The sequence below is a fragment of the Puma concolor genome, chromosome C2, assembly GCF_028749965.1.
Source record: "Puma concolor isolate L17-30 chromosome C2, mPumCon1.1.hap2, whole genome shotgun sequence".
Taxonomy (NCBI): Eukaryota; Metazoa; Chordata; class Mammalia; order Carnivora; family Felidae; genus Puma; species Puma concolor.
Genome location: NC_141675.1, coordinates 20,792,002 through 20,817,669, shown reverse-complemented (window position 1 = coordinate 20,817,669; position 25,668 = coordinate 20,792,002). Strand labels below are relative to the sequence as shown.

General features: G+C 37.5%; 1 protein-coding gene and 1 long non-coding RNA gene across 4 annotated transcripts in view; one reads left to right on the top strand and one right to left on the bottom strand.

Annotated features, from left to right (window-relative positions):
• ZNF385D (zinc finger protein 385D) overlaps positions 1–25,668 on the bottom strand; it is a 909,549-nt gene that overhangs the window by 73,143 nt on the left and 810,738 nt on the right. For all 3 annotated transcript variants that reach the window (XM_086674198.1, XM_086674199.1, XM_086674200.1), the window contains one exon: positions 9,404–9,566. In XM_086674198.1, coding sequence (XP_086530324.1) covers positions 9,404–9,566 — 163 coding nt within the window. The remainder of the gene's footprint in view (positions 1–9,403; positions 9,567–25,668) is intronic.
• LOC147577128 (uncharacterized) lies at positions 16,047–25,478 on the top strand. Its single transcript, XR_015239936.1, has 3 exons — positions 16,047–16,106; positions 22,013–22,244; positions 25,000–25,478. It is a non-coding gene; the product is annotated as an uncharacterized LOC147577128 (long non-coding RNA).

Below are 25,668 nucleotides of genomic sequence, written 5' to 3'. Positions count from 1 at the left end.
CTTTCTCTCCTTCTCTCTTTGCCCCTCCTCCACTCACACTCACTCTTTCTCTCCCTCTCAAGATAGATGAATATTAAAAAAAAAAAAAAAAAAAAAAAAAAGAATGCAGTAGAAGCTTTATGTCTCCTGACTGGAAGTAATGTGCTGTCGAAATGTTTTGTTCCACATTTCCTATCACTATTAGATAGCAAACTCCTCACTTTTCCAATTTAGAGACAAAGTTCTGTAATGGCCCACATGCTTTTACAGGTGCTTACTTCACATTCTGTCATATTTGATCATTGTTCAACAACGATTTTTGTTATAGTTGTTATTCAACTTTAAGAATTATTATCTTGCCGTTGAAATAGTTTATCATCATACAAGCATGTGTCTACTCAATTCCTAAGAATTACATAAAAGTAGAGGGAAAGAATCCCTCCATGAATTAAAACAAAACACATACAAACAAACAGAGACACAGATGTTTCCAGAACTGTGGCATCTGTAGGCAAAGCCACCGGGAGCTTTAATTTAATTTTTAAAATTCACCAGATGTCTGGTATTTCATAGATACTGGGTAGGTGTTTAGCTTACCAATTATTTTAAGATTTGATATTTCTGGTAAAAAAGACACATATACAGACTGTGTACACATGCACACAACATGCATGCACACACACACATACACACACAAGTTAGCGAACAAGTTGCTTTAGATTCTAACATAAAATTATATACTAGCTTGTCAAGTTACTATTAATTCTCTTCTTATCTTGCACACCATACACCTGCACCTGAACAAAGCTGGATGATGGGTCCTTTAGAAAGTTTAGGCCTCTAACTGCTTCACTCATTCATTATGTTGAGGAAGACAACATGTCCTTGTCCAGATGAATAATTCATTGTGAAATTCTTCTGTGATTCAAGGAGCAGTTTTACGTAGTATATCTAAGATAAGACCTTTATCAGCCTAATAGGACCAGCAAAATACAATTCATCTTGATTTCCTCATGCACAAGAAGAGCGGGATAGAATAGTCTGTGTTATTTCCACGTCATCTCTAATATACAATTTGCCATCACTGGTTCACATACAAAGATCCTGGAACCACAATATTCAAATAAGGGTTAAATTTTTTTTCCCTCCTGAATTTCCCCTCTCTTTTTCAATCCCTCTAGAGATCTGCTGCTAGCATACTCTGTTGGCACTTATCACCCATCTTGAGAAGGGAATACTTGATAAAGTCTCTTTTTTGGCCTATCTGAAGCATGTCATGAACCAGTGCTAAGAAAAGAAAAAGCAATTTAAGCATAAATGTTCTCACAATGGTGCTTCAACTCCTGCCCCAAGAGGCATACAATGGCATCCTTTATCATAGTAGTGATTGTCCCAGGGAGGTTTTGTTTGGAAGAATGGGTCAGAAAAGAAAGACCCCAGGAACTAGCACAATTTCCACAAAGCCAAGAGAGGCCATCTGTACAGTACTACATCAGATCTTCAAGTGCTGACAGTGATGTGTCCCTTTTCAAATGGCTTTGTATTACTTCTTAAATTTCAACAGACCTATAGATTCACAAGCCACAAAAATGTTTGTTTCTCTTCTTGAAGTAATGTGCAATGTTGATTATGAAACCTGGTGTAGTGGGGAAATTTCAGGGACAGGCATTAAAGACAGAATCTTGCATATAAATAAGTGTGTGCTTAATACATTTTTATATAATACATACTATACTATATCTTATATACAAATATATAATACAAAATCAAAGATATATAGCTTTCTTATACCAAACTCAGCTTGTATTTTGTTATCATTGCCAACATTTGGGACATTTGTTTGAAGACTATGTCAAGAAAAAAAACTTTTACCATCTTCCTTACGAAAACAGAACAAAGCTAATTCCCACTTGTCCTCCATGAAAACCCATGTATCTATTTTCTAAATGACATTGGAATTAGTGTCGCCTTACAAACTATCCATCCACCACCTCTGTTTCTAGTTTACCATTCTCATGATTTGGCTTCTACCTAAATAGAAGGGGGAAAAAAAAATGTTTGTGCTTGGCTTTGCCTGGCACCGGGCCTATTGTAAACAGCTGACTCCAGAGGATAATTCTTAGGAATGAACCCAGAAAGGGAAAAACCCAGATTCTGTGACCTTATAACTGACTGACTTTCCCAAAGGGGCTTTGTTTCCCAACGTATTTGCTTTCAATCACTGGCCATCATTTTACATCAAATATCTTTTTTTATCATTAGAAAAGTCTCTATTATTCCAAGTGCCTGACCAAATAATGTGAATTCTAATAAACACTTACAGTCAATTATTAACCCACAGTAAATAAATATTCTTTTGCATTCCTAGAGCTTCTCAACAATAGATTCAAGAATATTTTACTCTCAGCACCTTTGAATCAGATGAATACAATCTTCTTGGATTATAATTTTAAATTTAAAATAGAAAAAGATGGGAAAAATGGATACAAAGAAGACTAAATCATAAAGGTGAATAGTGCAAATTTAAATAACATAGTGGCTTTATCTAATGAATATATTTGCAGTTCACTGAGACTTGATAAAGAATTATGTACTAGAACCCGAAAGAAATGTTCTCATACCTTACTGGTTAGATGACTAAGGTAAATCTATATACTCAATATACAAGCTAATTAACTCAAAGACAGTCACCAAGGGGGCATTATAAATGTCAAGTTTTCTTTACCTGTGCAACTAGAGAATCTCAAAACAAATAAACAAACTTCAGGAGTTTGACTTGATGACCTTTATGAAAACTCTGAAATTTGATGAGCAATATCTCAGAATTCTTTAGATTAACAAGAACTATTGTTCTTTCATGGAACTATCTATGCATAAACAGCAAAATCTAAAGCTTTGCTATGCTCCCCCATTCTAGATCAAAAACACAAAACTGATTAATTCAAGTTTTAAAACCACTTATTTATTATATTTTATATAAGCAGTACTCTGTAAAAAAATAATCAGACTAATCAAGTATACACTGTCAATGAACATGTCATGTAGCAATAAGAAAAGGCAAAGACATAAGAAATAATATTTTAAGAAGAATATGATAGAGCAGTTAGCTATGAATTCTTATGGGATTTGAGATGCAGAGAGAAAAGTGATATACTTTTAAGAGAGAAATGTAGAAGAACAGTAAGAAATGAAGACAGGGAAACAAGGTGTGTTTCTAATGGCGAATATTCCAGGCGAGCAACAGAAGAGAAGTTTGGAGAGGTAGGTTGTGGTCAAACTACAGAGGACCAAGCAGCTCAGCAAGTAGGTACATTGAAAGTTCCTGAATGGGTAGGTCCTATGATCTCCCTGTATAGTATAAATGGACTGGAGAGTGAAGGATATGGTTGTCAAGGGACAAGAATGGAGAGAGCTGGACTTGCATGGAGGCTAGGGCAATTGTATGGGCAAGGCAGAGACATACAAAGCCAGGTTAAAGGTAGTAACCAAGAGGGAAAGGATAAAGGATGTTTTCTGGGGATGGGAGGAGAGTGGATTCCAACAACTGAATAGATGTGTGAATTGAGATAAAGGAAAGTGGCATAGAAACTAGGAAGTTTCAACTCTGTGAACTGCAGGACCAAAAATGAAACTAGGAAATACAGGATGGAGAGAAAATTGGAGAAGGTGGTCAAGGTTAGGCCTATTTTTTTTTTTTTTTGGACCTGTGAAACACGGATGCTGACAAGCCACCCAAGTGAGTGACTAACCAGCCATGGAAAGTCAGGTCAAACTTCAGGCTAGAAATGTGGAATGCTGAGATATGTAGGCACAAGTCATAGTTGAAGCCATGGAGGAATGCTGTGTTACTGCTCACCAATATCTGCTTCCCCTCCCCGGAAGAGATGATTCTTCCTTGTCCATGATAATCAAGCTTGAACATGGGACTGGACAAAGTCAAGTGAGAAGAATATTATATGTCACTTCCATTAAGAAACTTTAAGAGCCTACTGATTCACAATCTTCTTTTTCCCCCTGGCCCAGAATTGGGAATGTCCAGCTAGTGACTGCTTCATTAGCCTAGCCTGGAGTTAAATTAACATGGAAAAAACCCACAGCTAATATGTACTATGAGTGAGAAATAACTAGTTGTTGGAAAAGCCACTAGGATTCGGAGGTTGTTTATTATTGCAGTGTAAACTAGCCTAACTTAACTCATAGACCAAGGAGATGAATAAGATTACCCAAAAAGGAAAACTAAAGAAAGTTCAGAAGCTGACCAAGCCTGGGACTTAACTCTACGATTTTGAATTTGGTATTTGATAGGGGTAAAAATGAGTTACATTTGCTAAGTTACTTTGAGAATATTTAATTTTTGTCATTACCTTTTCTGTATAAAATAATCATTTAAAAAACTTGCTGGATCAGACAAAATCATCTAGCCATATTTGGAAATGTTTGCTGTTTGAATTATTCTGTAATGATTAGTAACCATTCTTACATACCAACAATTTTGAGTGTTAAATATATTTTTTTAAATATTATTTTTATTTGTAAATTTTTCTTTGTGTAAATTCACTAACCTAGCACTCAGATAATGAGAAATAAAATTATGCTTTAATGTTAGGGAGTCTCATCTTGCCTAGAGGTAGGGGGAATAGGCTTTCTGTGAGCAGTTGGTGGTTGATCACTGAATATTATCTTTTTCTCACCATGCCAGCATGCAGACTGGCATAAGCAATGACAAAAAATATCCCAAAATTATAGTTAGTGAATAAGAGCTTACCCTGCAGGGCATTTAGACATATTTGTTATCCCAAGGCAGCAATTAAAACCCACAATATATGATTTAGGAATTTAACAGAAACTATCTGTCAAAATTACTTTTATCAAGTAGGTTTTCAATGAAACTTTATTATGACTACTCAATTTCTTACATTTTTGAGAATCCCAGGAAACCCTCCAAATTAATGTTCTAATTCAAGTCCACACCACTTCTCGTCCTTTTCTCTGCTGTTGTCCACCCTTCTTTAAGGTTCTTATCTGTCAAACCATTGTATCCTTAGCATGTTTAAAGGCAATTACTTTTTGTATATGCTTGGATTATTTTCATTAAGAATGATTTGGTAAAATTAGTAAAATGTGATTTAATGCATCTATATCTTTTATGTATGTATAAATCCACAAATCACAAAACAGCTTGCATATTAAGCAGTAGGATTAAAATTTATTATTGAAAAATATATGATCCTTGATTCTAGAGTCTTATTTCTCTCTCCTTCTGCCCCCAAAGTGTTCAACCATTCTAGGAAACTAGCTCAGAGACCCATATCGTTTTCAAGGTTGTACTTCTTCCTAATCAATATGAAGAAGCAGACAGTAATAAAAAGGACTCACAGTAGTTTTAAGAAAACTCCAATTTGTCAGCGTAGGTACCTCTAATTTATTTTGGAATACAAATGGTAAGAAGGAGACATGTCTCTGAAGGCAAGGGAAATAAAAGCAAAAATGAACTATTGGGACATTGAGATAAAAAGCTTCTGCACAATGAAGGAAATAATCAGCAAAACTAAAAGGCAACCAACGGAATGGGAGAAGATATTTACAAATGACATATCGGATAAAGGGTTAGTCTCCAAAATCTATAAAGAACTGACCAAATTCAATGCCTGAAAAACAAACAATTCAGTGAAAAAAAGGGCAAAAGACACGAATAGACACTTCTCCAAAGAAGACATCCAGATGGGCAACACACACATGAAAAGAGGCTCAACATTGCTCATCATCAGGGAAATACAAATCAAAACCACACTGAAATACCGCCTCATACCAGTCAGAGTGGCCGAATTAACAACTCAGGCAACAACAGATGTTGGTGAGGATGTGGAGAAAGGGTTGCACTGTTGGTGGGAATGCAAACCGGTGTGGCCGCTCTGGAAAACAGTGTGGAGTTTCCTCAAACGTTTTAAAATAGAATTACGCTAAGACTCAGCAATAGCACTACTAGGAATTTATCCAAAGGATACAGGAGTGCTGATTTGTAGGGGTACATGTACCACTGTTATAGCAGCGCTATCAACAATAGCCAAATTATGGCAAGAGCCCAAATGTCCATGAACTGATAAATGGATAAAGAAGATGTGGTGTACACACCCCCACCCACACACACACATACACACACACTGGAATACCACTCGGCAATGAAAAAGAATGAAATCTGGCCATTAACAACAATGTGCATTGAGGAGGGCACCTGTTGGGATGAGCACTGGGTGCTGAATGGAAACCAATTTGACAATAAATTTCATATTAAAAAAATAAAAATAAAAAACCAATGTGGATGGAACTGGAGGGTATTATGCTAAGTGAAGTAAGTCATTCAGAAAAGGAAGGATATCATACGTTTTCATTCATATGTGGAATTTGAGAAACTTAACAGAAGACCATACGGGAAGGGAAGGGGAAATAAGTTACAAGCAGAGAGGGAGGCAAACCATAATAGACTCTTAAATACAACAGAGAACAAACCAAGGGTTGATGAGGGTGGGGGACGGGCATTGAGGAGGGCACTTGTTGGGATAAGCACTGGGTGTTGTATGTAAGTTGTGAATCAGGGGAATCTACTCCCAAAGCCAAGATGTTAGCTAACTTGACAATAAATTATTAAAAAAAAAAGACCTCACCCTAAAAAACAAAACAAAACCAAAAACAAAAAACAAAAAAATAAATGGGTAAGAAGGGTGATGAAAAGACAGGAGCTTTCTTGGGCTATTTTTCATGGATAGTTTTGTGGAAATGCCAATTTACAGATAGAATTCAGCTTACAACATCGGGCAAGTGTTAGTCTTTCAACTATATGACCTTTCTTTCTGGGCAAAGGTCCCCCTGTATTAGGAAAGCAATGCACTGCTTTTTAATTTGGGAGAGAGAGAGAGCAGGGGAAAGAGACAGAGGGGGAGAGAGAGAGAGAGAGAAACAGAGAGGGAGAATCTTAAACAGGCTCCATACTCGGTGTAGAGCTAGACAAAGGGCTTGATCCCACAAGCCTGGGATCATGACCTGAGCCAAAATCAAGAGTTAGACACTCAACCGACTGAGCCACCCAGAAGCAATATACTTCTGGTGCTCATAGCTTTCTTCCTTTGGCTTCAGGATATCTGTACTAATTTACAGACTTTGCTATCCTTTCTGTCCTTGAAGAATTTTCTCTAGCTTCAGCTTGAAAGGGTACTTCACCATTTCAACACCATTCCAGTCATTAGGTAAATGCTGGCATCTCCACTGAGAATTTGTTTGTTTCATGTGGGTTCTCTCCCACAGCCCAATCCAAAACTTGTTTCCATTTAACTTGTGAAAGGACAGAGTCTTGATGACTCCCATCCTTTCCATTTTAGTTTCTAAGGTTGAGGGATGGAGGTATGTATTCGTAACTCAACTATGTAACAGAGAAAACACACACAGGAGTCTTTCCTAAACCAAGTTAGCAACTTTCCCCTCCATGTACATATATACTTTTAAATGATGAGAATCCTCAGCTTAACAGGATTTTTTGCCTTTTAAAAAGGATTCAAGGTAACCCAAATTGCCTTTATTGATAAAAATACCTAAGAATAGAAAAGTTTGGGGATAAGCACAAACTGTACATCAAATCCCGTATCTTATATCATGCTAATTTCTTTGTTCTTACTACCCACTATCTTTCTGCAAAAAAAAAAAAATTCTTTATGGCAAACATGGCTTTAGGGATCCTAATTTGTGCCTGAATATCTGGGAGCAGAAATTACACTCATCTGCTACATTACTGCTCATTCTCCTACAGCCCCCAAAATAACTGAAATTTCAGTTAATAGAGAAAAGATTAATGCTTTCTCGATAAGGTTTTACATCTAAATTAATAAGATGGCATAATCCAGCTCTTGCTCTGGATACCAAAGAAATCGAACATGACAAGCACTTCTTTTTCCCTTTAGTATGTTGTAACACAAAACTGGATGAATCAGAGAACCAAAGGAGTGAGGGAAAAATGCAGCCACACAATAGACATTGTACTCAGTAGCTGCACCATGCTAGGGTACAAAGATGAGAGGTGTACTCAGCCTCAGAGAGTACTCAGGTTCTCAGGCAGTAGGGGACATAATGTATCTACCCATAACACTCGGGTAAAGGACATGAAATATGTCATGGGAACTCGTACTGAACATTATCCCTTATAGATTCACATAGGAGTAAGCATCTCTCCAGATCCTTTGAGGAATATATAGGTGTCTAATGTGCAATGCATATAACAAAGTTGCTTTATTCTGTTCCATATTTTCGCTGCATCATTTTACATTTTCATCCGTTATGGTTGGAAGATTCTCTTCTGTTAAGATACTATTATTGACGATGATACAAATGCTTCCTAACCGTTGTCATTTGTAGGGCTTAGAAAACAACTGACGTGTACCACCCACTGTGATCTAGAAAAGGATTTATTAAACATGCAGCCATGAGTCACACAGGACTTCTTTTTCTGTAAATATTGAGGACCAATAGTCTTATATTTAAAAATGCCAGCCTAGAGAAACCCCACTGGCTTCCCCTGCCATGAATTAACTGCTTATTTGCAGGAGCTGTCCCAAGAGGCCATTCAGAGGCCATTATTTCACTGTGAAGACTCTGTTAAAAAGAATAATTGGGAGGCGCCTGGGTGGCTCAGTCGGTCCAGCGTCCGACTTTGGCTCAGGTCATGATCTCACGGTCCGTGAGTTCGAGCCCCGCGTCGGGCTCTGTGCTGACAGCTCAGAGCCTGGAGCCTGTTTCAGATTCTGTGTCTCTCTCTCTCTCTGACCCTCCCCTGTTCATGCTCTGTCTCTCTCTGTCTCAAAAATAAATAAACATTAAAAAAAAGAATAATTGGTATCAATAACACTTACCTGTGTATGCAGAGGGAAGGTTACCCAGCTATAACAAGCCCAGATTCACACAGCCACTACTTAAAACAATGCAATGTTTGGGATTTATGAGAATAAGTCCTGTCAATAATAATGCCCTTGTCTGAAGGGGCCTTCTCGATTCATCTGGCATATGCTGCAGTGTATTCACAGTTAAATCGAATCTGCCATGCAGTTACAGGCTAAGGGGCGGCATACAAGATGTCAATGATACACACTGAAAGGGTTTACTTCTCAAATAAATGGCTTCAGATGCCTTTATGCTCTCGTGTTCCTCCAGAACAGCCACAGGACTGTTTCAAATGCAAAATCTGCAACATAACTAGTGATTATCTTAATCAGTTGCTGAAGGGTATTGGGAAAATGAGGGGGACACAATTACCATTACACAGAAAGATGGATCAAGCATGAATCGATGCGGCAGGAACATAAGGAAACAGACATGGGTCTAGACAAGGGAAGGAACCCCCAAACCACTATGATGACAACAACAACAAAGATCATCGCTTAACCTGTTTTGTCAGAGCTGGTATTGATGGTATTGGTAGTGATGGAGGTGAAGGTAGTCTTTGCGCTGTCCTTGGCAGTTACAGATTTCTGCTTATTTTTCATGGCTTCCAGTGCTTTGAGCTTCTTGGCATGTTTCGTGCCTTTGTAGTGGGCCGCAGCCTGGCTCTACAAAGGAGAACAAAATGAACCGTGCAATCAGGCTCATTTCTAAACTGGCATTCTCTGTATTACTGCAAATACAGACTCCCTTTCAATAATAGGTACCATTCAAGCTAATTCTGGCAGTGGCCAAACAGTAGGGTTCTATTTAGAATGATGCTAGAAAGCAATGGGATTCAAGTTCTAAAACCTCTGGACAGAAGTAAGAGATATTCCATTGTTTCTCTTGAGAGAAATGTGGCTGAACACTAACACATCAACAACATTTTCTTTGTGGAGTGGGGAAAAAAAAAATTGTACCCATATTCCTCTGGCTCTGCCACAGAGGATGCTGGGCTCCCAAAGATTAACAAGGGCCCCAGAAAAGAGTAGCTCTCATCTTCTTGGCTCAGGAAATGTGTTTTCTCTCTCTACAATGTGTCTTATTAATACAATCCCCAACAGGTGTCTACAAGGAAAAGTTCACACATAACAAGGGAAGTGGGCACCCTGGAGACTGAAATTGAAGTTCGACAGTTCAAAAGCAAATGTACTGCCTAAGTCCAAATGAAGTACACAAAAGCTGGGCAATTTTCTGATTCTTTCTTTCTCCTTGCTTCCTACAGAGGTAGTCTGAGAAACTCAAGGGACTGGCATTCCTTAAACACATGGATCTTTCATGCCCTGGTCCATGGTCAGGAGGCTCCAATGTGCTTTGACTACTTAATGGAGCCACAACAATTCTTTTACCTGTGCCTTCTGAGATTTTTTTTCTTAAACAGTAATATACATTTTCCAAAGTTTATATTTTCTTAACATGATTTTGTTGTTGTTGTTCCTGGAGAGACACAATAATTGAGATAGAAAATCATCTTAAAGAATCCTATATTTATTAATGCTTATTGGAAAACAAGGAGTCTTTGCTGCTGGGGGTGGGAGGGGACTGGGCTGAGAGATTCTTAGATCAGAAAGTTTCCCAGATCAAAACCCTTAAAAAGACACCTCACAAAGAAGAAATCTCAGTGGAGGACTATGTCTGTCAGACTGCCCATTGCTTCCCGTGACTTATTTAAATCCATGTTCCACTCCATGTTCTGGCTCCATTTTGCCAGAAAAAATAATAATAACCACACTGTCCTCTTTGTCACAGCAATTGTGGTAAGTAGGGTTGTAGTATAATGTCTTTTTGTAAATAGGTAAAGAAATAATCCACACCTTCATTTGCATCATTCTGACAAATATTCTCAAAGGACTAGGTACCCTTATTGAAAGAACACTGGACAAGGAAATCATATATTAGAAACAGTTTGAACAGAGAGGACGCTCATGCATCAGTTACGAGTTTTCCAACAACACATAACATCAAAAGACATAGTGCGAGCCAAAATGTGAAGTTAAGACTTGCTATAGTTAATTGAAGAACCAATGATAGGTTGGATTGGGCTGATTCTACATTAAGAATGCCACTTTGATGAACAGAGTTGTGTCCTTTTTTTTCCTGCCTAGTTCTCCTTCTTAACAAATCGATTCCTTTGGTCCTATCTTTTGAGGGCAATATGCATTTTTAATAAAATCCACAATATAGACGGTCCTCTTCTCTAGACAGCTGGCTACACACTTTCTCTTAAAGCAAAGTTCCTCTCTTCTCTCTGTCCGCATTCTTATTCCTGACATAGAAGTGAATGTTTTATATGTAATACATATTAAAAGACAGGGTTTATATTAACAGTGCTATCTCCATTTATACCTCATATATATATATGTATATATGTATATATATGTATATGTATATATGTATATGTATATATGTATATATATGTATATGTATATATGTATATGTATATATATGTATATGTATATGTATATATGTGTGTATATATATATATATTTTTTTTTAAGGTTCCTTGCAAATATGCATTCTCAGTAGTATTTCAAATCAGGCAAGACTCTGTTTTAACACACCATAGGACCAGGTGAATGTCACTATTTTGGATATTAAGAAACTTACTCCAAAGGAACCCCTGCAAGTGAAGAGAGTATTTACACCTCCCCAAAATACTCTCTCCACAGGCACAGCTAAGCCAATGCTTCCATCCAGTGAAATGGCTCAGGGAGTCATAGAGAGAAGGGGATGACAGAATAAACAAGAGTTGGTGGGCTCCCTCCCAAGTGAGACACCTGATCTATTAAAAACATAATAAAAATGTATACTCACTTGTTAATTGAGTAATAGTCCCAGAGCTTCTTGATAATAATTATTTCAATTAAAAATTATCTGATTAAAAAAAAAAAAGGTAACTAAGCCTTCCCCAAATTTGAAAATAAAAAAAAAAAGAAGATCCAAAGTGCTATGGAGAGATCAGGACATAGAGAATTTAGGGGGAATGGTAAAGTATAGAGGGGTTGGTAACACTGGAGGCGTCAATGTGATTATGACAGTGCAGGGCATAAGTGGTGGGGAGGAGTTGGGCATACAAGTTGGAAACCAAATGTAGACAGATAACCCTTTCTGGATATTTTACATTAGACCTTTATTTAATGTTCGTAGGATTTATTGGACTGCTCTTGGTTTACACCGGTATAAATTTTCTAGTCTCTGCATGTTGACCCCACAAATCTTGATCCATCTTGATAGAGGTGTGTGGTATAAAGGTGTGTTCCTTGTGCAAAGGAAGTATATCCAGTGAGCTCCCTGTATTCCTTTCAGCCACTTCCTGGACTGAATCAATTATTCAGCCCCATCTAATATTTCTGTGACTGCAGACAAAGCTGTAGCCTAAGAGGGAGTCCTGCTGGGAGATTTTTTTGAAAGCAGCAGTTGGTCAGAGATGTTTCTTTGGGCCTCAGCTGCTTTTCCTTTGGGCAGAGAGGCACTGGATGTACCATACCACCTCATATTCCCTCGGGGCTGTTTCCTATTATTAGCCTCTGAATCAAGTCATTCCCAGAAACCTGGGGACCATCGGACACAAGCAACCCATTATTTTTCACAGGAATGATTCCAAGGTTAAATAAGTGGACTACTTCATTATGGCACACTTCAGCATTCTGTATTTTGAGACTGAAACAGAATCAGATGATCATAGTACACAAAGAAGTTAGCAGAACAATAGAAACTGGGCTTTGACAACTTCCTTTTAAATAATGAGTGTAATATAGGGTGTTGTATAATAAACGTCACTCTACCACCCTTGAAATAGCACATGACAGCATGAAATCTAACAAGTGTCATCCCAGAGGCAAGTGCTGACATTAAAGATATGCACACACATTCCTGCAGAATAGAATGATGCCACTTTAAATGTCATCACCACATCCTAGTCATCAGTAGCCAGTCATACTTTCTCATCTTCAAATTTTATCTTCAGCATTTCAAAATGGCTTCAAGTTTAAATGTAACTGAAGTCCCAAAGTAGACAAAAATAACTGTTAAATGGCCACAATTGGGAGAGAAGTCTCATTCTTTTGAAATGCACACACACACACACACACATGCACACACGCACACACACATACACCCACACATTTATTTTACTCATGTAAGTAAGAGACTTCTTGATAAACCCCTATTCTCTTATGAAACTCACAGAATAATATTGTGTGAATATTCATATGCATCTATCATCTTATCTCATTAGCATCAATACCTTGTACACTTTTATTCTATGTCTCCTTAATACAAGGTATCTTAATATGATTTTTAAAAACTAAGTTTATTATTAGCACAAACATGTAGCTCCCACAACCAATATTAATTTTCATAAACACATATGATTTCAAAAGGAACATGGTAGTCTTTGTTAGTTATTAATATGTAATTTTGCCACATATTAAACTGTATGAAAATTAAATGAATGTTATCATGTTAAAATGCAACATCAGAAAAGTAAAGTGTAGTTAATTGAGAAGTTGTGATCCATTTTGGGGCAGGGGGTAGAGATAATACCTGAGCCAGGTAAATTTTTCTTTCTTTCTTTCTTTCTTTTTCTTTCTTTCTTTCTTTTCTTTGTTTTCTTTCTTTCCTTCCTTCTTTCCTTCCTTCTTTTTTTCCTTCTTTCTTTTTCTTTCTTTCCTTCCTTCCTTCCTCTCTCTCTTTCCTTTTTTTTATAATAAGTTACCTCATGTTTTTAATTTTGGCTTAGATTATTGTTTTGAAGATAAAAAAAATTAAATGACAAAACATGATATAGTATCCTAAATTCTAAAACACTTACTTTAGATTTACATTTTAAGAATTATTTTAAAAAATTACTTCAGGAAAGTTTAATGTTTTGGTTTATCTACGTGCAGTTGTTTCTATGTTGTGTACATTCACTCAAGTTTAATACTAAAACAGTGTGTACAGGCTCAGCCCTATGGGTTAGGGCCAGTGCGCATTTTAAATTGGTCAGCAGTACATGGGGTGCCTGGGTGGCCCAGTCAATTGAGCATCTGACTTCAGCTCAGGTTATGATCCCACAGTTAGTGAGTTCTAGCCCCATGTCAGGTTCTGTGCTGACAGCTCAGAGCCTGAAGCCTGCTTCAGATTCTGTGTCTCCCCATCTCTGCCTCTCCCCCCGCTCATTCTCTGTCTTTCTCTCTCAAAAAATGAATAAATGTTAAAAGATTTTTTAAAAAATTGGTCAGCGGCTTATTAAACATTTTGAATATCACTTTTGTATATACCAGCAGCAGATTTCTATTCTATTCTATCGTATTCTGTCTTAATTATTATATCTTAATTCTTTCATTATCAACTCTCAGCTTCATTTAACGTTGATAGAAATAAAGACATAGTTCTCAGAGAGCTGTCCCCAGACCAGTAGCCATAGAAGCAGCTGGGTTACTAGAGACGCAGATTCTCAATCTCCATCCCAGACCTACTGAGTTAGAAATGATGGGGCTGGGGCTCAACAATCCGAGTTCTAAAACCTACTCAGAAGCTTACAATGCATATCAAAGTTTCAGAACCACTCATCTTAAATACTAGAGCGTTTTCTTCAAAGATGGGCCCTTCTTTAGTAAATAGCCAAAGTCTAGGTTTTTTTAAGATTAATATTTAATCATTTGAAAATTTAACATTTACTAAATATGAACAATGGGTATCACCCAAGAAAAACCAAGACATAACAAGAAATAAAAAATAACTCCTATACACAGGCACTTGGGGGAACTTCTATCAAAGAGGGATAGATACAAAAGAGCAAATCAACCTTGGTGACTTCCATACAATTCTAAAGTCTCAAAGAAGTGCTTCCCAAGTCCTTGCGTTTTCTCTTTGCAATTTTGACCTCTGTTCTTCTAATTTTTGTTGCAGCCTGGCCCTCTGTCCCCATTAGTTTTACCTTTATGATGAATACTTTGCTATGATTCATTTGGGGGGGGGTGGGGCATCCCCAACTCTATGAAAAAAATAAATAAAATCAAGCACAACATTTAAAACATTACTATAACAAGTATATGGCCCACTGTTTTATTTGCAACAAACTGACTTAGTGTTAGACATGTCTAGCTTCTTTTATCATGTACTCACGGCTCTTTTACTGAGGGAAACTTCTAGCCGGGAGACACATAAAGACCACTCTGGTAAGCTGGGAGAATGCCTTCTCTGCTACTCCACTTAACAAAACATTTGAAGAAGGAACTGAAAGACTAGTGCTTTGTTTTACGTTTGCCCTCCTGCAATGGATACAGGAACCTTTCAAATTCTCCTATATCGTGGGCAAAATGACGTGATACAGGTATTTTTCTCCCTTAATTGCATGCCCCATAAGGAGTATTTAATAACTTAATTTAACTTGTGATTATGTAGCTCACATGTTAAGTGGATGACTACATTACAAATAAAAATGAAAATTCACTTGCACTGAGCCCTAAAGTGAAAAACACGATTCAATTAAGAGTGTTCTCTTTGAGCTCAAGTGATTGATGCCTTACTTTAAATGTATTCCTGTCTTCTGTGCTTTTCAATACAGAAATGAACAGTAAGAGTCACAGGAATAGAAAAAAAAGATAGAAAAAAAAAAAAAGAGATAATGCCACAAGAGTAGAGTGATTTTTATACAGTACCACTACGCACTGGAAGAAAGAAATTTAAAAAAAAATAAAGTAAAAGAAGAGAGGCATGTCACAATTTCTCAGCTACATTAGGTAACTCTGATTTTATAAGCAAAGAAAATACCTTGTCACTAAGTACTTATGTAGTTGTGAAAAAAGTAATCTAGATGGACTCACTTACCTCTTCGAAGTTTCTCAATACATCTACAAACTTCATGATTTTTAAACATTAACTATTTAATGTTTTCAAGTATGTAATGCGAGTGATAAAGTAGAGTACTTATTTGAGTGAGAGGAGCTAATTTGAGAGGTTTTGTCTGGTTTCTGCTGTGAAACCACGGTTTATGTGTATTTGCAATCCAGATAGCTGCCTCACTGACCTCTAGTGGTGGGGTCCTGATGGGGGGGACAATGGCTAACAGTGGGTTCTAGAAGCTAGTACAAATGATGTAATGAAGTCAAAAGGAACATGTGGCCTTGCCTAAGTTTGGTCAACATTGATGGGAACTTTCTGTAAGCCAGAAACTTCAAGTGAGTTTTAATTCTAGTGATATAATCACATAAAAGGTTTTTGTATGAAACTAAGAGAAATCAGAAGAACCATGTTGCCTAATTGCTCAGCCAATGTTCAGTACCTTTTCACAATGCCCATAATTTAATGCTTTGCTTGGTGGGTGATTGTCACGTGCTAGTTAAAATGTGGGGGGAATTAGAAATGTTGAATCTAATTGTAGGGGAGGGTCAAGCTGTTGTGGGTGTTGGTATCAGTAACAGAGAAAAATGTCTTTATTTCCTGGCATGACATGTATGCTTCCCTTAAATAACCTCCAGCTTCCCCCTCCAGGCAACCTGCCTGCCCCCTGGCACAACCCCACAGTCGTGACCCTCACCGTCACGATGCCTGCTCTCTAGAGAGGACAACCACTTTCAGTGTAGATCAGGGAGGGACAGGCCTCCCTTGTATTCTCTTCCAGAAAATACCACCACAAGAAGTAATTTTCAAGCCTTTGCATGACAACTTCCCTCTGTCTAGAGAACGGTTACTTGCTTGGTAGATATCTACTCCTCACATGTTACCTCTTCCCTGCAGTCTTGGGTATGGCTGCATTATAACACTTGTCACTGACACACGAAGGGTTAAATGTCTGTTTCTTCTAGTAGAGACTGAATTTCTCAACAGAGAGAGAAAGACCTGATGCTACTCATCATTCTGTCCCTAGAACCTAGGATGGATCTCTAAATAGGTGCCGATTAAATGCATGTTGAATTAATTTCACATTTTGATTTTAAAATGGAAATATGCATATGGTGTCTCAATGGATTTTGTATGTGAACAGGGTTCAACTTAATTCTTTGCCATTCTTTGGCACTTTGCCTTATCTGCTGAACACACTTTAGGGGATTTTTATGGCACTTAATGCTGGAAAAGCATCTGGCACAAACACAAACTATTATTTTTTCTCAGGGAGAAGCTTATCATCAACTGCAAATTGTGCTATTTACAGGCGCTCTCTTTGCATGGAACGTAGCAAAGGAATAATATCGAGATTGTTTCATTTTCTAAAAATTTTGATAAATAACTAACAAGTTTTTTTTTAAATCTGGGAAATGCAATGAATTATTCCAGTGATGACTCTGCAGTTTAAGATTTATCTGAAAGACTAAATTCCTATAGTAATTTTCAGTACTCGGAGAATGCTATTTTCTGTTAACACTATTTTTAACCTTTCAAAATGAAATGTATTATGTTCTAAAACAATATAGAGAAATTAATTATGACATTGTTAACCCATTTTCCTCCCTGAAAACCCACATAATAAAATACACCCTGTATTTTCTGAAAAAGAGTACCTTCCATTGGGGAAAAATTATTAAATTCCCTACATTTCCATAAATGAAGAAAGGGCTTCCCTCTATAATTTTATAGCATTTCTTTTTTTTTTTAGTGTTTATTTTGAGAGAGGGAGAGAAAGCACATGCACATGTACACTTGGGCAAGTGAAGGAGGGGCAGAGAAAGAGAGAGAGAGAGAGGGAGAGGGGGAGGGAGGGAGGGAGGGAGGGAGGGAGGGAGGGAGAAAGAGAGAGAGAGAGAGAGAGAGAGAGAGAAAGGGGCAAAGAGACAGGGAGAGAGAATCCCAAGCAGGCTCTGCACTGTGGGGATCAATCTCACAAAATGTGAGATCATGACCTGAGCCGAGATCAAGAGTTCGATGCTTGACCGACTGAGCCACCCAGGCATCCCAATTTTGTAGCATTTCTAGTCTCTAATTCATAAATTTGAGAATTGTCCTGATTGCAACTTTAATGGACGTGTCCCAAAGATCACTTCTAAGACATGCAATTAACATGCAATTGCTAATAGGGTTTATTGGGTTCACAAAATAATGGTTTATATTTGAGGCAGATGTTTTGTCAGTGTTAGGCACCATAACAGTTTTCTGAAGCACTTTGGGTACACCAGGAAAAGATGAAGAATGATATCACATATAACGTCAAGAACCTAGACCCTTATAGGCATGATCCACCTGTGTTCCAGCTGCTGTCCATTCATTCACAAAGGACTCGCAGAACTGCGGCCAGACGTTCTTGTAGTTATGAGAATAGAACAAAGACAAGTCAGACTGATAAATTACATTTACACACCTCTATAAAAAATACCAGAGTAAAAACATTTGAAAAAATATGAAAAATACTCGCAAATCCTACTGCAAAGAGGTTAAATTTCTTATTATATAAAGAACATCTACAAAATCAGGAGGAAAAATGCCAATGATGAGAAAAATCGGCAAAGCCTTCATAAATTCAATGAAGTAAATTATCTCAAAGTACCTAAGGCTTCTTGGTATGGGGGTTCAATAATAAAAATAAATGGCTATTTTTGGTCAAAATAAAAGAAAGCTAATGTTCATCTGTATAAATCAATTTGGTGCCTAGATTAGAACTCTGGAAATAAAAAAAAATTGTGAATAAACTGTTATTTTTTGGAAATTGAGGGATTAGGAAGGAGAGAAAACAAAATACTTTAAAGGAAGATAAGTTATTCCAACTGGACCCACCCCAAGATACTCCTGTGACCTAAGAGATCTGAGGTGAGACATTTTATGGGCAAAACCCAGCAAAATCACCCAACTGCTCTAATAATGGTCTCTTCTTGGACTTAGGAAAATATTTGGTAGGCAGAAAAAAAGTGTTTGTTGTCATTTTTAGCTTCCTACAACCAAAGTTGCAGAAAAAAATGGCTTTGGCCTTGGATTAAGTTTTGGAGGGAGGGTGAGCTGGCAAGAAACAATGGCAATGACTCCAGAAGATTGAGTTGTCTGGGCAAGCATAAATGCCTGACTTCTTGTTATACCAAAATTTCTTCCTTTTGCATAAAAAAAAATATTTATTTTCCATGATTGACCATGGGTACAGGAGTTGTGTTAGGCACTCTAATCCCAAGAGTTTAAGGCTTAGAGAAAACTTCCACAAATGGTGAGATGTTAATAGCACAGTATCCCTTGTGGGCATTCAGTAGCCCTTGGTGGAATTCTGGCCAGAGGGTTTCTTTTTCCTGAGTGATGTCTGGTGGAGGAACTCAGTGTGTTATGAATGCATTAAGGAAACCCTGCTGTCCCTTTACACAGTGGATGTTTGTTTGAAGCATTTACAGAATGCTCATCTGTGCCAGGTAGTGTGTTAAAGGCTTTATATGAACATTCGCACCCATTCCTTACAAAGATCTATGAGGGAATGACACTGACCGTGAGCATTTTATAAATGGAGAGACTAAGACTCTGGAAGCTAGAACCACTCGACCACATAGTAAGGGCAATGCACGGTGTGTACCTGTGTAACTCCAAAGACCACAGACATAGCTCTTCTTCCCAGTCCAAAAGAGACTGGAACATGGAAAACAACCTGTTATACAGCTTCATAGTGGCTCACCTTGCAAAGGACACAAGTAAGACTAAACAGTGCACAGATACTAAGCTCATAAATAAAAACTCTTGATTTTTGTGGTCATTAATTCATAGAATTTCACTCAGAGTCTGTCTTAGGCCCATGCTTTAGATACTATTATTAGCAACATTCTGAGGGTCTACCTAGTTTAATTCTTTCCACGCCAGTTCCAATAAAGCGATGCTGATGCTGTAAACACAGTACAGAAAACTATGTGATATTTGTTTATATCCCAAAATGTGAAGCCTTCAGGCATCAGGAAGTATTATTGGGCACAAGTCAGCTCTTGCACAGAGAACCTTGTAGGCTTGGTTAAGGATTATATTCTTTACTCTCTATTCAAATGGAAGTCTGCTTGATGGCTTTGAGAAACACAGAAACACACAAATTTTGCATTTTTGTGAGATCACTCGGCAAGAGCAAAGAACTCTGGATGGGAGGAGAGCCAGAGTGAGAGAGGAGCAGAGGAGTGGATTCTTATCGCAGTGGCCAAAGGAAGAGATGGCCACGCTAAGAATTAGATGATGAAAGACAAAGAAGAGAGAGAAGAGGGCACAGATTTGCTTAATGTGGGAGTTGAAAATGTCAAGAATTGATGATGACCTTTGAGAGGTGGTTCAAATATGCCTCGCAGGTTTCTGGTTCTTGCAAACACACGATCGGAGGTTCCATCCCCAGAACTGTCGGTAGTGACAGAGATCTAAATGTCTGGGGAAAGAGCGTCAGTTGGGTTGGGATAAGTTGCGTTTCAGGAGTCTTTAAAACATCTACGTAAAATATGGGCTCTGCGATTAGCTATGTGGTCTGGAACTGAGAGATGAAGTCTAGGCTGGGGCTAAACTGGGGAGTTATCAGAAACAGATGGTAACTGAAGCCACTGGGAAGTGCCATTTGAAAGGCAAATAAAAGATTTTTTCCTGTTTAACCACTGAAACACAATCCTTAATCAGCTGCAACATTTGAATGAGCGAATGAAGACTCTGGTCGTGTATGGGAGAACATATTTCCAAATTCTTCACTGAGCTCAAGTATACTTCAGCACTTAGCTTCAAAGCAAGTCTTTCCTTAAAGTGCTTAAAATCTTCAAGTTTCAGTCACACGGTGAATCACTCCTTTCTTAAACTTCGCACCAACATAAGCGAACGAGGAATAAATGACACACTTCTCTCATATATAGAATGTTGTATCTCAGCATTGGGTCTCTAGAGGCTGGATTCATGAGGATAAAAGTTCTCTCGCTAGAGCGGCAAAATGAGGTTTGGTAAAAGTCCAACTACTAAAGGCCACAATGAGGTGGCCTCCAGACATGGCAGTGAGTTGTTCTCTCAGTTAAAATTGTAGCGGATGGAATGAGCCACTTACAGAGATCTTATTAAAGGGTAGGTCAAAAGCAACGAGGCAGGATGAGACTACTAATCAAGGGCTGACTGAATGTAAAAGAGAGCTGTGCTTAATGAATATTATTAACATGTCTGAAGTAAGACCATCTTAGTTGAATAGGTCTCACCTTGGCATCTGGAAAAAGGGAATTTAAAGATTAACTTCATCTAGGTTTCCTTCTCCCCCCGGCCCCCCGCCTCCCCGCCTCCGACAAATGTGGGAGAAAAACAAAACAGAAGCCCTCTATCTGTGATGACCGAAGGTGAAAGGGTTTGTTCCGTCAATCAGGTTTTAAAATTGTGTATACATGTGACATTTACAAGTCAATAATTATAAAATTTAAGTACTTTCCGGCTTCTACGTGTGAAGGAACAAAACCCCACAACTCAGTAAGATCACTAAATTTAAGATTCTTGTCTACATTTTTTTCAATATTTTCAAGTGTTGATTTTTAATTAATTAATTAATTAATTAATTTTTAGAGAGAGAGAGAGACAGAGCATGAGTGGGGGAGGGCAGAGAGAGAGGAGACAGAATACGAAGCAGGCTCCAGGCTCCGAGCTGTCAGCACAGAGCCCGACGTGGGACTCCGACTCACAAGCCATGAGATCACGACCTGAGCCAAAGTCGACTCATTTTCAATGTTTAAACAGCTCTTTCATTTTAATGCTTTGGGGGGTGTGGGGGGCTGCTTTTGACATGTTTTTCCAGCAGTATTTGTGATTAGCACTAAGAAAAGTCAAAAAAAGTTTTCTCTAAATAAGACTTACTAAAACTTTTTGACTTTGTAAATATTAAGAAATTTCTAACCATTGAATTTTCTATGATACTATATGAATCTCCACATTGTTTGAATTTACCAGGGTCAAAACAAAACTAATAAACATCTATATTTTCATGACAAGTTGGGATATTTGTATCCAATCTTAAATACCAGAGTTGTCTAAGTGATGCCTGTTAATATCACCGCTTCCAATGCTTAAACCAGCAAGTGATTCCCCCCTTGGGCATACATTAACAATTTACTTTTTGCAGACAAGTGCACAAATATGATTAGCTTTTGCAAATTGCTCTTTATTCTGTTACTAGTAAGTAATTTTTATATTATTACAGTGTAAACAGATGCTATTTTCCATTCATATTCAGCTGTAATGAGCGAATTTAATGTATTAAAACAACAAAAGAACTTCAAGAATGAGTCCGTGATTCAAGTTGCATGGAAACCAAGGGAAAAATCAAGCATGAAGTTTGCAAAACCGTTCCAAAATTCCGTTTTCGATAAGGAATTGTGGAGCCCCTGTTCTTTGAGTCTGCTTGGCCAATGCTGTCTGCGCACCTTTGCATGGTGAGTCCTGCAATCCTTCAAGCGGAAGGGTTCCACATGCTCCTCTGCTCATTGTGTTCCCAAATCCTGAAACGCTATTTAGTGTCCCTCCTTTAGGTTTAAGATTACATTTATTTATTTACTTGTTCATTTAAATATTTATGTATTCAACTAGTGTTTATGCTGTGGGGCATTCCAAATAGATAGGCATTACAGGAAGTGGATCAAGAAAAGGAGATAAAGAAGATGTAGTAATGAAAATAGGATAAGCCCCTGAAGAATCTCGTATCATGGAAACCAAGAGAGATAACGACTTCTGGAAGCGAAGTCACTACTGACTGCGACTGCTATGTCAGATAAAAGGAGTTATGGAAGTGTCCACTGGATTTTATAACATATGTATTGTTGGCAACTGTAATACAGAATAGGATCATTTAATGCTTAATCAATTGATTAAAACAATGGATTTTGGAAAGGTCTGGAATAAATGAAGGATCTGAATGCTTGGTCAAGCAGTTGCCAATTTAGGCGGCCTCCAGATGCAAACTTGGTCATCTGACACTATCATTCTGAACTAAGCACTATTATCTAATTCTGCTCACATATGTTTCCATATTATAAGTGGATATCTGGAAACAGACCTGCATTTTGATTCTATCATTCATTAAAGCGCAAAGATGAGTAAATATTTTCAATAACATCAAAGAGTTATTTTTAAATACTTTTACTTTTTTTTTTTTATCAAAGTCCTCAGAGTAGAGAGTCTTGAAAGTTTAAATAAAGAGAAGGGATAATGCAAAATAACCTGTAAACAAACCATCTAATATTAATCCTTTCAGATGTTCAGAGATTTTTTTCCTATCAGCAATAGTTTCCTATAGTAGCTGTTGCTCAATATCTATTTGTTGAACTAATTATATGTTATTATATAAAAATTAAGAACACACTCTTTACTGTTACATAAAATACTTTACTGATTAACATATCTTCAACATTTCTGTATTTAATCAAGATTGTTTCTCTCACACCCTCATGACAATTGCCACTCTTAGAGAGAGGTGATATAGCTTGGTATTGTAAGCAACAAGCTAAAAAGTGAAGGCACAGCTCCCCACTAGTCTCCCAAGTTCATTCATATATCCAACATAAACCATTTCACCTGAAAATTTCCCAGTCCCTAAAACAGAGCAATGGTACAAAAGGTTTATAAGCAGTAAACTGATTTATTTGTTATATTGAAAGTAAATTTTCAGATAAAGACTAAATAAGAGTCTAATCTTAACTTAGACTTTCCTCTATAGATTAGAATTTTAAATTGGCTACCCTCTGGTCTTCAATATCCTTCATGTCTGGAATGGCCATGACTTGTTAAGTCACCAAAACCACATGGAACCAGATGACAAGAAATGCTCAGTGCAGAAAACCAGAAAAAGAGAAATACACATCCATGTTCTCAAGTCTCTCTAGTTTAAGGCCTATTTGTTATAGCAGCTTAGTGTAAATATAACTAATCAAATCCTTTCCATAGATTTTCAGGTAAGGAAAAAAGAACATAAAGGTGCCCAGATAATGATAAAAACAGCAAATACCAAATATTTGCCAACTAATACATTCTACATACTATGAAGGGATGTTATCAAAATTAGAGTTTATTATATTAATTTCACAGATGAGGAGACTGAGATTCATAATGTCTAAGTGACTTGCCCAAGGTCCAGAAGGAGTAAGCCAGAGAGGAAATATCTGAAACCAGGTCTTCTTGTTTCCAAAACTCATGATCCTTCCATTACAACATGAAGAACTTTTCAAATAGTTCTGTCTTTAGCACAAATATTTAGGAAAATGAACTATATATTATATATACATTATATGTATAATACATATATATAAATGAATTACACACACACACACACACACACACACACACACACACACACACACACACACATAACCAGAAGGGGAGAAAAGATTTTTTTAAAAAGCCCTGATAGGGGCACTTGGGTGGCTCAGTTGGTTAAACATCCGACTTCAGCTCAGGCCGTGATCTCACGGTTTGTGAGTTCGAGCTCCATGGCGGGCTCTGTGCTGACAGCTTGGAGCCTGGAGCCTGCTTCTGATTCTGTGTCTCCCTCTCTCTCTGCCTCTCCCCCACTTGTGCTCCGTCTCAATCTCTCTCTCTCTCTCAAAAATAAGTAAAATGTAAAAAAAAGAAAAATTTAAAAAGCCCTAGTACATTTCCTACTTTCTTCTATGATCCTGTATCTTTACCACAGAAACACAACAGAATCATTTTTGTAATATACTAGCTTCTGGGGAACAATGTCAGGAATTCACAGAAGAAATTTATTTCTTCTTCTTCCTTGGCAAACAGCCAGACTATACTTCTCTTACACCTAGGTAGCTATGTGGTTGAGTAATAGACAATGACTCTGAGTGTAAAGGACCTGCAATATGTCTCACCCTGGTTTACTAAAACTTCCCAAGCATAGTTTTCTAGGTTCTTTCTCTTCTGCCCATTGGATCAAACAAGCACAATCACCTTAGAAGCCACACTCTGAAGATGTTAACACCATAAAATGCAAGGGCCTGAATTTCTGAAATCACCACTTGGAAGACATGTGTCAATGGATGAAGTACAGGTATTTTGGATATTACGTAGGAAAATTAAAATATTGACTATTAGAGCTGGTATACATCTTTTGATTGATTTACACAACAATCAGGGTTATATTAAACTAACAAATGCATTTACCTTCTTATTATGCTTTAAATCTAGATAAACAGAGTTCCCAGCCAAGGAAAAGAAGAAACAGTGTGTGAGCAGATAGTCACAATTAAGTCTGCAAATTTATTTTTTTAGCTAGTCTTTGCCTAAATGAAGACCGAAGTATTCCGAAAATCTACAATTACATGATTCTAAAAGAGGCAAGTTTGTGATGTATCTTTCTTTGGGTATTTCTTTGGATAGCCTAGAGTAACGAAAGACCTAGATGTGGTGCTAAACCATAGATATGGATGGACTCAAATCACCTCTATATATTACCTTCTCAATCCTTACCAAATCAATTTCTGGTATGGACAGCACACCCAGTTTCCCCAGATGCTCTCCCTGAAACCAAAGGTGGAACTATGACTGAGGATTTTCTCAGTATTTTCATCAAAGCCGAGTAATATCTTCTCATCATAGTGCAAAGGAATTTCAGTTTCTGATATCCTATTTGACTTTGACAATAAATCAAAAGATCCTGCTCCTTCCTAGAGAGTCCTGCAAGTGATTGATGACACTCCCCCAAATTTTAACGTCATGCACTTCAAAAATAAGTACTACTTTTATTTCAGGAGCCCTTCACATCCACGGCTTTTTATGTGTCTTCCTTTTTCCTGGCTGTCCTTTCTCATCACATACTTAGGAAGCTTAAAAAAAATAAAATAATTTACTCATCCC